General features: G+C 37.0%; 1 protein-coding gene across 1 annotated transcript; it reads right to left on the reverse strand.

Moving 5' to 3' along the window:
* Position 1: 1 nt before the first annotated feature.
* LOC306842069 (integrin alpha-M-like) lies at positions 2-13867 on the reverse strand. Its single transcript, XM_079372103.1, has 30 exons — positions 13725-13867; positions 12533-12635; positions 12209-12306; positions 11788-11858; positions 11521-11635; positions 11190-11314; positions 10898-11040; positions 10143-10293; positions 9817-9967; positions 9474-9547; positions 9249-9357; positions 7973-8109; positions 7706-7852; positions 7403-7618; positions 6590-6723; positions 4388-4530; positions 4135-4289; positions 3869-3994; positions 3453-3526; positions 2644-2785; positions 2444-2542; positions 2282-2361; positions 2114-2200; positions 1924-1993; positions 1724-1822; positions 1498-1578; positions 1140-1250; positions 913-1026; positions 723-833; positions 2-330 (listed from the first exon to the last, which is right to left on the reverse strand). The coding sequence occupies exons 1-30, from the start codon at positions 13765-13767 to the stop codon at positions 232-234; spliced, it is 3408 nt and encodes a 1135-aa protein (XP_079228229.1). The 5' UTR covers positions 13768-13867; the 3' UTR covers positions 2-231.
* Between the last annotated feature and the right edge of the window lie 222 nt (positions 13868-14089).

The following is a 14089-nucleotide window of genomic DNA, read 5'->3' on the forward strand; positions in this document are numbered from 1 at the left end:
GTTTTGTGACAAGTGAAATGTAATTTTTAATCACATATAGACTATAATAAATATTGACAAAGCATGAAAACATATTTTTTAGTAAAACATTGATCATAATTGAAAATGTGATAATTTAGTCCACATAAGCATAAGCTGAATTCAATACGTTGGAAGTGAGCATTGGAGAAAAACTATAAACAATTTACATAAAATGACATGTTTAGCTGGCAGAAATATCAAAGCAAAACATTATTCTGGTGTAGGTTCTTCTCCATCACCACCTGGACTCCCTCCTTCTCCTGTGTCCTCACTTATCATCTGCTTGTACTTACTCTTGAAAAAGCCAGCCTGACAGCAGAAAACATTCAAATGTGCACAATAAGTCAAGTCAAACTCTTAACAGTCAAAATATTTTCAAAGTGGCCATTTTATATCATTTTTCCACGTTTTAAATCAGTCCCCTGTGGTCTAATTGAAAAGTCTGTGCTGAGCTATTCAACATTTCACACGAATCCAGAGGTTTGTGATCGTGTATGTGTTTTGGTGTGTGTCTCTTTAAATGCAATTAACCCCCCTGAGTTTTCCCAGTAGATATCATTCCTAATAAAAATCCCAGACCTGCACAGGTTACCCAAATAAATGTTCAAATGCACTGTAAAAGTGGATTTTCCATAATATTTCCCCATTAATATCTTTGCATGCTGCATATAAACTGAAAGAGTTTGTCTGCAGTATCTCACCTTGTATAGGCCAGCGGTGAGCAAAGCCAGTAGAGCCAGTCCTCCCAGAGATCCTCCGACAATCTCTTTGGTGAAGTCAGGTTCAGGATACACCTCTACCTCCGTCTCAATCTGTCAGGAAAAAAGAGAGGATGTGGATTAGATAGAAACACATTTAAAAGTATTAATAGTTTTATCATTGTGCAATCACCTTGCGAACAGGGGGGGTGTTAGAAGATCCTGTTGAAAAGAAAATGTACTGGTTTTTGTCGTACTCCAGAGTGGCTGTGCTGGTCAAGAGGAATTTGGCAGATTGAAGTCCAATCTGTTTGAAGATGTTATTGGATAATTATATATAATATAATATAATGGTATTATTAGCCACATATTGGTAACTTTCAAATTCAATCAGGTAAATTACAGACACAAATCATTTACCTGTTCTATCCATCGAGAGCTAAGGTTGGCAGAGATTTGATACTTTTTACTCTCCAGTCTTCCCATGAATGTTTTGCACTTGAACACACCACATGTGGCTACAGAGCAGTCCTGTTGTGATTGAAAAAAAGGAAAAAGGCGGACAAAGATGTAGACTTTAAGTTTCTCCATTCCAACGGTTTAAAAAAACTCTACAAACGTACAATATATTTTCATATTTCATTTGCAAAAGAGTTTGCAGCTAAATGTGCAGTGGAATGCAATTTTAATCTTAATCTGTAATGAAATCTAAAACACATAGGGATTAATTTCAGGTTTTAATTCTGTTCAACAAACTGTGCAGCAGAGTCACACTTACCACAATCTTATTTTTCTGTATTTGTGCAATGAAATCTGAGACTTTAGGTTTCACATCTGTTTCTCTTTGACACTCTGGGATCTGAAAACAAAAAAAGCTGATTATTCAGTTTAACAGGCAAAAAAATCGTATCCTCATATAACCACGGTAATGCAAATGTATGTAAGGCTGAAGATGCAAACAACAAAAGCTCAAATTAAGAGTTTATATTGAATTCCCAACTTACCTGAAAACTGCTTGACTCCACCCAAATGTCTTTATCACCAAGTTTTACAGGCACCCTGATCACTACTGTGAAATTCAGAGCTCTGACTTCATTTGCAACCTTAGAGAGAGGAGAGAAATATAAGCTACCTGAATAAGAGTACCTGTGTTTCAATAGAGAATACAAAAATAATAATAATAATGATTGTGCTAGGATTTTACCGAAATTGTCTGTTGGATTGGTTTCTGCAAGTCATTTTTTCCATAGGTGAAATTGTTGTAGCTGAGGGAACTAAAGAGACAAGCTCAATATTAGCTGATGAAATTTCAACTTTGAATGAAAGGAAAAGAAGTTGTAAATTATGATAATTATTAACGTTATCAACGTTGTTCAACACAATGCAACACAAACCTTTCAATTGTTGCAAGAATGCTGTACTTCACATCGATCTTCTTCATTTTGTAGAGTTTACTTGAGGGGGAGTGCTCCTGATTCCCACTAAAGGAGAGGTCCAATCATTTTATAAATTGGGATTTGACTATTGCACATAAACAAATTGAATACCTAATATTTTGGTACCTTGTAGCATTTGCAGTAAAAAAAATATTGTTTCCAAGTTGACTGTTGGTTTGAATCCCATAGGAGACAATGACAAGAGCCTAAAATTGAGGAAGTGAGAGCCATTAGAGATATTTCTACAGCAGAGAGATGACTCCTTCTAAAATAAAATAACAAACAAACCGTAGTGCCACTCTTGAAAATGGGCTGGTCAATAGTGCAGTCTGTCTTTCCTCGTGATAAACCATCCTCACTGTCCAACGAATTGCACTCAATTCTTCCCTGTATTAAAAACCAATGAAAAAAAGTTTTCTCCATGAAAACTCATGAGAGAAAATCAGACCAGTGATGAACTTGATACAGACTTGATATTAACGCTGCACCTGCACAACCGTAAACTTCCTGAAGGAGAGTCCAGCGGGGTATGTTAGAATGGCACGAGTGTTGTAGGAGTCTTCTCCTGAGTTCTCCACTGAGACAGTGACGTCCAACAGTTCATCGATGCCAACTCTAACCTCTGAAGATCTGACGGATGACAAGGAAAAAGAAAGGTGTAGGTAAAGGAAAAAAGGCCTATTGCTCTTTCAGATGTCAGTTTAAAGCAGGATACTGACGCCACTATCTCCAGTATCATGGAAGCAGAATAGTGAGGTGAGTTGTTTTGCCTCATTTCCACCTTGCAAAAGTTGTAACAGAGGCGTATAGGACGGAAGATGTTGAGAATGTTTAATGTTGGAGCAGGCAGCGGGAAACAGCGCTGTGTGTGTGTGTTTTCATGTGTGTGCCTTTGTGTGTCATGATTGTGTGGGTGTATGTAGCTTTAGTTGCTGTGTGTCATGCCGGTCGCCCTTCCACAACATTGTAAAGCTTTTGAAATTACACATTATCATTATGGCGTAACCAAAACTAATGATAAGAGAATTCTGTTCAAGCATTGTTGTGCAATCACAACCTGTGGGGTGCTTTTGAATTGAGCTAGCTGCTCAAAAAGGCACAGCAATTCACTGAGCGAAAGGCTTGACCTTGGCTTGTACTGAGGGAATTTTATCAGATATTTGGCCAATCTTGTAAGGACTTTTTTCCCAGATTTTTGCAATATTCCTCTACTATTGGTAGAAATTCTTACATACTTTTGAATGTGAGCGTGCAAACTGTCTCTTGTCATCTGACTGGCTAGATTTTTGCAACTCACCTCGTGAAGTTGAAATCCACTTTCATGTCATCTACACATTTGCCGTCTTTGCCACAGTTGATCTCGAATCCGAGCTGTGGAAGAGAGAATGAAGTAAAACACATTTGGTTATGATAGCACGCAAAACATCAGTTATAGGTTTGTGTACCTACTTAAGAATTAAATGTAGTAGTGGGTGAACACTGCTTTGACGGAATCAAATTGCGTTACAGAGCCTCATTATGTTAAATTTCTTGAAATATACAATTGTATTGACAAGAAATCACAGATGTAAAATAATGCCGTAAAAGTTTTATTTTACATCAGAAATAGCAGCTTTGTTGTTCAATGATTTCAATACGGACAACATTGTAAAAGTGTTCACAAATTCAAGCCAATCAATAAAGAAGGAATCTATAAAGATAAAGATAACTTACAGGATAATACTTTGTCGTCTGAGCCTGCTGGGCAAGACTTGGGCTCAGACCTCTGTTAGAGAGCAAGCCTTCAAAGGTGAATCTGAGTTCATTGCGCAGTTCATTTAGAGCATCCACAGGACAAGCCTGCAAGAAGATTAAGAAATACTTTGAACACAACATTTTTCAGTGTGTAAGAAGCAAGTTAAAGTAACTTATTCTAATGCCATTCAAAAGCTGACTCTACAGGATGTACAAGACTTCGTTTTTGTTGTCTGATAGCTCACCTGAACAAAGAAGTCAATATCGTTGCATTTTTTTCGTAGTAAAACAAGAGTAATTGATCTGGTCTCCTCTCGTATCTTATCTCTGATAAAAGCTCGGTTGTTTGGTGCCTTGCGGGTGGCGTCCAGCGTAAGAGTGTAGTTGATCCTTGCTTGAGCTGAAATAGATTAAAGTTATTAAGACGTTTGTCACAGAAAGTCCTGGATTAGAGAGACAGTACCTACGTGATTTAGAGAAATAGAGAGATATAGGAACCTGTATCCACTGGAGTGTTTCTGGTCATGGAAAAGCAGATTGTAGCCTTGTTTGTCAATGGTGTTGAGCAGTCTGAGTTTTGAGTGGAGACTTGGTTTGGGTTGTATGTTACTGTAGCTTCAACCATCACTATTGGCTTTGATCTGGAAATGAACAAAGCAGGAAAACACAAACTTCAGTTTAGGTCCAACAGAAGACCAAACTAGTTTCAGAGGCCTGAATCAATCCCTTACAGGTTAATACTTGTGTTGAATCACTGTTATACCCCTTTGATGCACAACATGGGTCAAAAATGACCCGGCTGTGTTTTTTTTTCTCTATATCTTTGCCATATATTAATTTTATTATACAGTATTCCAGGTATTCCTCAATTAACTTGTTTTTGATCATCACAAAACTTTATTTTGTTTTTCACTTTTTTACTTTTTGAATAAAACATTTTTTTGTAGCACTACCCCTCTAATACACAACATGGGTCAAAAATGACCCGCATTCATTTCCTATAGAATTTCATGTAAAGCTGGCCTTTTCTTTGCTATACTTTTGAAATTATTGTATTTTAACATTTAATATACCATTAATTAATTTAATATATTGGATTTGATCCCCACAAATCATTATTTTTATCTTTGCTTTTTAGCAATAGCTTTTGTATTATATCATCAAGTTTACACACATGGGTCAAAAATGACCTCCTGTATGATGTCCTCCTGAGGCTACGTTAAGTTGTTTTAGCCCACATCTTCCATTGCCCTCTGGGATATGCTTTTGGAGTGGAGGCCTGCCCTCCATGAGTCTTTTTATATGTTGCATGACAAGCTTTACTCAGCTCCTTCATGAATAGCCGCTGTACATCGGTCTAAGTAGATCTCTTTCTAAATAACGAGGTTTCAACTTAAAATGTCGTGTTTCATTGGTAGCTGGGGGAAAGACACACTGCCCAACTCTGATGCAACACAGACTGTATATACCTTCACCAGAACAAGCCATACATACTGCCTGTCATGAAGCCATCATAGAGGAGGGAGAAACAAAGCTCAGAATTTGGATTCAAAGGCAGCATGACCATGGCGAGCGATGTGCCACAGAAGGGAAAGGCTGCTGTTGTCCTAAGTACCATGTATTATGACAAAGCAGTGGATGAAAACATTGTGAAGAAGAAATCAGACGTGATCCAGTACTACAACTACATAAAAGGAGGAGTAATCCCAATCAGATGGTTTACACATACTTGTGTAAGCAGAGAACACAGAGATGACCCATGGTGCTTGGGTTCAATGCCTACACCAACTTCATCGGAGAGGAGACCGATGCATGGCTGCTATTCATGAAGGAGCTGAGTAAAGCTTGTCATGAACATATCAAGAGACTCATGGAGGGCAGGCCCCCACTCCAAAAGCATATCCCAGAGAGCAATGGCAGATGTGAGCGAAAACAACTTAACGTAGCCTCAGGAGGACATCATACAGGAGGGCAAGTCAACAATAGTGATATGTGTATGTAATAAGTGACAAACTGAGAAATAAACATATTTAACATATTAAATGTGTTATTATATGGTCCAAATCACTTCTAAAATAATTAACTTAATAACATTATTAATATAATATGTCTTTAAATCACACCTGCCTACAAGGGTCATTTTTGACCCATGTGTGTAAACTTGATGATATAACACAAAAGCTATTATTGTTCATAAATAAAAAAAGCAAAGATAAAAATAATGATTTGTGGTGATCAAATCCAATATAAATGGTATATTAAATGTTCAAATACAATAATTTCAAAAGTATAGCAAAGAAAAGGCCAGCTTTACATGAAATTCCATAGGAAATCAATACGGGTCATTTTTGACCCATGTGTGTAAACTCATGTTTTCATACAAAACCTCTATTTCTTTAAAAAGTAAGAAAGCAAACATAAAAATAATGATTTATGGTAATCACAAACAAGATATCTAATGGTTACCTGGTATATTAAATGATCAAATACATTTATTTAAAAAGTACAGCAAAGAAAAGGTCAGCTGTACATGAAATTCCATAGGAAATGAATGCGGGTCATTTTTGACCCATGTTGTGTATTAGAGGGGGTAAGCATAGCTTGTGTATCAAAGGGATACAGTACAATGAAAATTTGAATAATTAATTTATGAATTAACACCGAAGGTAGAGACTTAATTGTATAATAAGAACCTCTTACCTTAGTAAAACAACTCTGCCCTTTGAGCCCACTGCTAAGTCTGGCAGGCTGTCCCCACTTTGGTCAAAAGACGACTGGCTGACCGACATACCAAAGAACATCAGTCCTGACATGACTTCAGAACCTGTGATTCTCTGTATAAGGAAAATGTATGGATTTTATTTCAGAGGCAATACGAAAGTGAAACAGCTGCAGCTCCTCAAGAGTCCACTTGAGGCCGGCTCCAAAAAACAATGAATCCTCATTAGAGCTGAAATGCACAATACAGACATAAATGTGTTTACACAATTATGGTCCCAATAGCTGATTTATTTTTTGGTAAGATATATTCAGGGAAAGGTTTTAGTGTCATGTAAATCATCTGCTTTGTATATGCTAAGGTGCAAAGGAGACATAATGAGGGGCAGTGAATGATTTGACTGATAAGAGATTTATAAGAGACCATCAGATAGAAGCTGATGGTCCAGCAGATAAGGCTTTACTTTTGACAACTTTAATTTCTGATTTTAAACTGTTGGCTTTTTTAAAAGAAACTGGAAAGATGAGGAAATAGCCTGTTTTTCAATTATCAGGTAGTTAGTTGGAATTTGCAATCCCAATAAAGCAGCTGCATAGTTGGTGTTCATAAAACCTGTTCAGAAACGAATGAATGTAGACAATGAGTCAACGTATGTTTTATATAGTTAAGTGCACACCAGCTATGTTTTACATGGTACAAGATCTTATATAAGCTTGAGGGGCAAGCTTGAAAGCAGAAACATTTAAAAATCGAAAATAAAATGGCAACTTTTCTACCTTTTCAATAATGCTAACCTGTGAGAAATCAGGATTAATTCCTCTTTGTCCTCCCTCGCCATGGAATAGGTAGATACTGCCTTTCATGTCATTTTCCAAAGGTGCACCAACAGCCAAATCATTGAAACCATCGCTGTTTAGATCAGGCAATACGGCAAGAGACGACCCAAACCTTCCTTTGTCAGATTCAGCCCCTCTCAGTACCAATGGAGAATCTAAGTGACAGTCCACTTTCTGGTGAAAACACAGGGATTGAGATTCAAGGTTCGCAGAGCAAGAAACACACAACTTCATGAATAAAACTAGATTAATGTAATTTACCAAACCAGTTAAGCTGCAAACATAAACTCTTCCCTCTCTGTCATCGTCTACGTACATCGGGGCCGATATGAGGATTAGATCAGTGTAGGTGTCAAGATCCAAATTCATTGCACAAACCTCAGCCCCAAAATATTCCCCAATCTGAAACTGAAATAAGTGGCATATCATCATCCATATTATCACATACAAGAAGAAGAGTAAAATAATCGTTCTTAATTTGCTTGACAATATTTTTCATAGCATCTCTTCGGAAGTGTAAACACAAACCTGATATTTGGTTGGATCGATCTTTTGTTCAGCATTGTTTTCTTTGACTGCCATCACAGTTCCTACGTGACCATGTCTTGGAGCACCAACAATTGTCAATGAGCCTTGCACTGTTTTGGCAACTGCTATGGAGTATCCTGGAATAAGAGAGTCATTGTTTTTGGATGGCACAGCTGAGGAGAGGGCCAGCAACCTGACCAGGGGCCTGAACTCTGATGCAAGATTTGGGTTTGCGAGGTAACTTCAGTGTTGATATCCTTCTTATGGCTTTAATTATATTTTTATGTTAATGTTTAGTGTCTCCATGTTGCTCTGTTTGTTATCATCAGAGCTGCAGCTGAGTTATTGTAGTCAGATAGATAGATGGACTGATGGAGACACTGGAGACACTAATGATGGAAAGAAGATATTAGAAAATATAGTTTGGACATTGCTGCTCTGCGATTTTTCTCTTATCAGCCAGTTTTCATTCCTGTATTTATACAACTTTAGTTTATGGGAACCTGCTGTTTTATTTTAAACCTCTTTATATCATTAATATAGTTTGTTGAGTAATATGATGATCTGCTGGTGTCAGACGCAGTGATGATTGTGATAGGTTGAATGAAACTAACTCTGCCCCTTCATGTGAACACACTCTTGAGACTCTGGGTCTATCTATCAGGTTGATGACCAGCTTTGTAGGACTGTTAATCACGGACTCTTATATTAGGCTTAGTGAAGCCAGATAACCCGGAGACACCCTGGGTATGTTGAACTCGCTTCGTAGTACAGGCCCCAGGTGTGCCCGTTGTAGACAAACTAAACTCCTCTGTCAACACTTCGGCCATAAACTAAATGGCTCAACAGCAGCTACATCCCCTCTGATGAGGGCCACCATTATAAGCATGTTTACACTCACACAGTTTGGAGACTGTGAAGCAGTCGAACAACAGCAGCTTTAAAGGGTGAGGTGAAGACTGCCAGCTCAATCAGTGGTGCCCCTCTTCCCCATCAGTGATTGGCTACCAAGGACCCTATCCACCCATCCCACAAACTGTTCTACATCCAGCCATCAGATAAGAGGTACCAGCAGAATCTAGTTTTTGTCATAAAGGAACTGTGCCACCCTGTCAAAAGAACAGTATAATGGACCTTTGCATTTCACACTTCAACAACAATATATGACTCTTGAATTTGATCTAAAATCACTTACACTGTATGGCTTCATAAGTTATTAAATTTGAGAACAGCATTTTGTCAGGCTGATACACACAGAAAACTTTTATATTCTTACCCAGGTAACTGTCAGACAACATTTCAGGTTCAAAGCTCCTGGGTGTGGCTGTGTATCGATCAAAGCCTCCCTTCCACTGGTTAGCACCAACGATACTCATCCGTATTCCCTTTATTTAATTTCAAGACATTTCAACAACGTGTTTTTACTTCAGAACTTTAGTTGAAGGTTAAACAAATCACACATTCAAAAGTTTATTACTGCCTATCTTGTAATTGTAATTACCTCAGGAGCATAAGCTGCACTGAATCCACTTTGAGACATTTCTCTTTTCAGTGTCTCTCCAGCCGATTGAGATCCTGTGAAAGCAACATAAATGAGGACATAAGTAACAAAAGGCTTTTGTCTGCATGTAGTTTGAATTATCCTACTTCCTATTTGTATCATTGGATTTACTGTGGTGTACTAAAGAAATCAACTCTATTACTGTTGACTTACATGCAATGAATGGATGATCAGCATGACATGAACATATTTATTTAATAATTGACAAAACAAACTCGTAATTTTTGTAACAAGAAAAATTCAAGTTATTTCAATTCAAATCATAATGATTTTACATTCGTACCTTCAATAGAGAATATTTTCTCCTGCAAAACGTCTCGTATTTTATCAAGCGCTTCAAAGCTTTCCACCCTGAACACATGGTCTGCTGAAGGAGAAGATGCAATCCTATGTAGTTCGTTTATCGCAGCCTGTGAACTAAATGCAGACCCAACCTAGAGATGTTTGAAAACAGTGTTCAACATGTTGTACTTTGTAGGTCAAATACAGGCTCTGCTTAAACTCTTACTGATCACATTTGATATAGGCTAAGCAAAAGACAGAGCTATAAACACACACACACACACACACACACACACACACATATACATGTATATAGATACAACTTACCCCGATGGCAAATCGAACTATCTTTTTATTTTCAGCAGATCGTACTGCTGTATTCATGTCATATCTGCCATTAGATTGTCCATCTGTAATTATGATTAAAACTCTCTTCACATCTTTTCTTGCACCTCTACTTTCGATAAAGATCTCGTCGCTGGAAAATAAGAGAAAAAAGATTTTAATTTTTGTTTTCGTGGTGTTAAAATATCATTCATATTTTAAGAAAGTAAAAAGGAAGTTCAAATAATTCATAAAAATGGGTATTTTTACTCTGCAACTAGAATTAAATTCACTATTCAGACACAATTTGAGATGTTTACCTCTTTGGTGGTTAAAAGTTTGAACAATAAAAGTAAAGATTCAGCACAGCAAATGAATTGTCATACAATGGCAGTAAGTGTATTGGACTGGAACGCATTAAAACAAAATCAAATTATGATAAATATAATGATGTCAGTTGTGTCAATTACAACTTTGCAGTATTAATGATAAACATGTCTTTTTGATAGGGGTAGTAGGGTTTGATAAAACCCATTAATTAAAGTTCTCCATTTTCGAATCAGTCCAGTGTCATCATTGCACATTAATAAAACCTGAGTTGCTCCACTATCGTTCTTTAACATTATTTAACCCAATACTTTTGAAAAGTACATTGCAGGCCTGAATAATGTGCAATTTCAAATACAAATCTTACAATCCACTTCCTGTCTGTAAATGATAAAAGCAGGAACTCTCATTGACATCTTGACTGCACTTACACAACACGACGGATGGCAGTTGCTGTAAAAGTACTTCCACTGAGCTGTTTTATTTGGTTAATTTGATCCTTCCATCTTGTAGCATCAAATGTATTAAAGTAATTATGGATCGTGAACAGATGGGAAAACTGAGCAATGGCAAACTGCAACAAGGAAGAAAATGATTAATTCAGTGATATGTTTATAGATTGGTAAAATGATACTAGAACACAGAATAATATCATATAAAGCTCAAGACATTATAAAAAGGGTAATTCTGCGGTTTGACTGGCCCGCATGAACTCCATCCTACCTTTGTGTCACCCTGGAACAAGCTGATCATCTCCTTTACAAAATTCTTCATTGTTGTAAATTGGTTGGGATTTACACTGCCTGAGCCGTCCAACAGGAATGCAATGTCTGCTTGGGATGGACACTCTGTCGAAAAGAGGAGTCGAGTAGTTTTAACACTTATCAAACATCTTTTTCTACATTAATGATGAGTGTAGTGTCTGCCTTGTTAGATGGTCAGATGTATCTGTATAGGCAATAAGAAAAGTACTCTGATGCTTTGATTCCTGCCACTGAGCATCTTCTGTTGTGCTTCCAAAGTAATTAAATGTTCAGTTATTTGCAAACCTTACCTTTCGGGGCAGAGGGCATTGAACGTAGGACCCCATTGTTGCTGCCTATTTCTATGCATACACCGTCATACATGGTGATACTTCGGCAGTCTTTTGGGATGGTTGGTCCACACACCTACAAAAACATTAGCAACAAGGTCATTAAGTCCCTGATCTCAAACAGGATAATGTCAAATATAAGGACAATTATTTAATTTTAGACAAAAAATTGTTCATTTATACATGTCCTATGCGTTGATATCAGAAATACTCAGTTTTTCTGCTTACCAATGTGTTTTGTGTTGCAGGATCATTTGCCATTGCCAGACCAAGGGACATGTTGACTGCAAATTCTGGTGCTGCATAGAAAAACCAAAAACTTCATTATATTCTCTCAGAATGCTTTAAAAGCAACACATCACAGTCTCAGTGACTACTACAACATACTTTCCTCAGTGTTCTATTGAGTCCTAGCAGCATTAGTGAAATGTTTAACAGCCTGATCTTGTCGAGTTACATGGTTTCAAAGTGTCATTGAAAAGGTAAATTTAGCATTGAACTTAAGAAATGATTGAGTATTTTATAGTGTTTTAAATATGCAAACAACTAACAAACTACAAGAAAGTCATCCCCTTATTTTTATGAGCAAATCTGTCTTGACCCCCCCCCCCCCCCCCCCAGCAGCATTTTGAAATGAGTAGGTGCTTACTTTGAAGTGGCAGTCTTTGACAGGAAGTGGTGGAACATCTATAGATTTCTCCTCTTCCTGTCTGAGAATATTGTTCAAGAGGAGCACTGACCAGCAGGCTGATGAAATAAAACCAGAGAGACGAGTGAAAGAGACTTTTTGTTGAGACAAGTGAAACAAAATAAATCCCAATGCTTTTGTTTTGTGTTAACATGCTAAACACTTAAGTGTTTCTGACATAACATCAATGACAGCAGAAATAAAAGAAATGAACAGAACCTAATTTGTAGACAATTGACAAATTATGAACCTGTATTCCCCTTTAAATCTATGAATTTGACTTACTCAGATTGTCTCTGCACAACTTGGTATCCAAATCCTTCAGCATTGTTTTGTAAGGTCTTCCAGGCCACAGGATCGATATTAAAACACAGTGCAGCTTTTAACACTGAGAAAAAGAAAAAAAAAACCTTCATGTTTCAGTGTAGATGGATAAGTTCAAGTGTCGCAGCGAGGAGTGCATCGAGATAATGTTTGAAAATTGATCAAGTTTATGTATGTGGATAATGTCTGCCGTTGTGTTGCTCTATAATGCCACTAGAGAGAGCCAGAGTCCGAAAAGGTTCTTGTTCTGAACCTACATAATTTTTCATGTGAAACATATTCCAGAAGACTTTCTTTTGGTTTATCTCTTTCTGATCATTTATGATTGTAGTTTTAGGAGCTACAAATGTTTATTCTGGCATTTATAGAGACACAGTTGTGACATGGCAACATGTAGGAGGCCTAATTTCTATTTTTGTTATCACACAGTATTTCCTGACATCAAGAAAGCTTTATTGTCATCCTTTTTATCCTTATTTGGTCACAACATGAGAGTTTCTAAAAATGGACATGATTTCAACACAACTAAAGACTTCCTTGTGTCTATAATGTATTTCATGATTAGATGGTGCGTTTTAAGGAAATAATGTAGCTTCCTCTTATCTAGTAAACTCAGACTGACATTAAATGAAAATCCATAAATGTTGGTAACAAATTTTTGGTCCCAAATCCACATTTTTTTCCTCTTCTCTATGAGTTTGGGTTCTTCTATTTCTTGTCATCATTAGAAATATTTGTTTGGCTTGAAGTTTACACAGTCAACATATTTTTTGTCATTGATCTTCTGAACACTCCTGTTACGTATCAGTCCAGTTCTGTGTGCTTTATTGCTGTCATGGAATTACATTAAATCACATAATATAATGTATATACATAGTCAGCAATAGCAGATGGAGGAAACCTTTCATTATGCTCCTATTTCTGCTTCATTTAATACTTGACTGGTTAAATTGAAAATGCAAATGTGGAACTGATCATCTTAACAGTTTTTCTATAAAGTGTTGAGCAGTTATTAAAGGTAAAGCATAAGGAACAAATCTTACAGATGATGAAGATTGAATCAAAATAATTAAATTACATCATTATTCATTAATTTTTAGTTGGGGCTCAAGTCGAGATGATGGAAGCCATAGGAGCAATGAACTCATCTTACCTGTCAGGAATCCTGCCGTAGTAATCATCCATGCCATTGTCATACTCCCATGAAAGAAACCTTGTAATTCTGTATTTCATGAGCGCAAACACTTTTTTTCCCGATTTAGTTAAGGGCGACCTAGTATCTATTCCTGTCGGCAGGAGATGTCGAAAGAATAAATGCACAAATCACAAGCTGGCTTAAAGCTGAGGAAGTCAGATAGAGGAACTCTTAAGTAGGAGTGGTTTCACTTTGACTTCCAGTTTACTTTTTTTGAGCACACTCCATGTGGTACTTGATGGCATGAAGGACAGATTATCTTTAATGTTTGATCTAACCTTTTAAGCAGTAGTTTTTTCTAAAGACTCATAACCCCAAGCACA

Source organism: Symphodus melops, assembly GCF_947650265.1.
Source record: "Symphodus melops genome assembly, chromosome: 21".
NCBI classification, from domain to species: Eukaryota; Metazoa; Chordata; class Actinopteri; order Labriformes; family Labridae; genus Symphodus; species Symphodus melops.

What these genes read in the sequence shown, in the direction of transcription:
- LOC306842069 (XM_079372103.1), bottom strand. Translation starts at nt 13,767, where the DNA reads ATGACAATGGCATGGATGATTACTACGGCAGGATTCCTGACAG. An exon ending in AATGCCCTCTGCCCCGAAAG is followed by an intron (nt 11,315 to 11,520) that starts GTAAGGTTTGCA and finishes TCTTTTCGACAG; the next exon opens with AGTGTCCATCCCAAGCAGAC. An exon ending in AGACGACAAAGTATTATCCT is followed by an intron (nt 3,527 to 3,868) that starts GTAAGTTATCTT and finishes TCTCTTCCACAG; the next exon opens with CTCGGATTCGAGATCAACTG.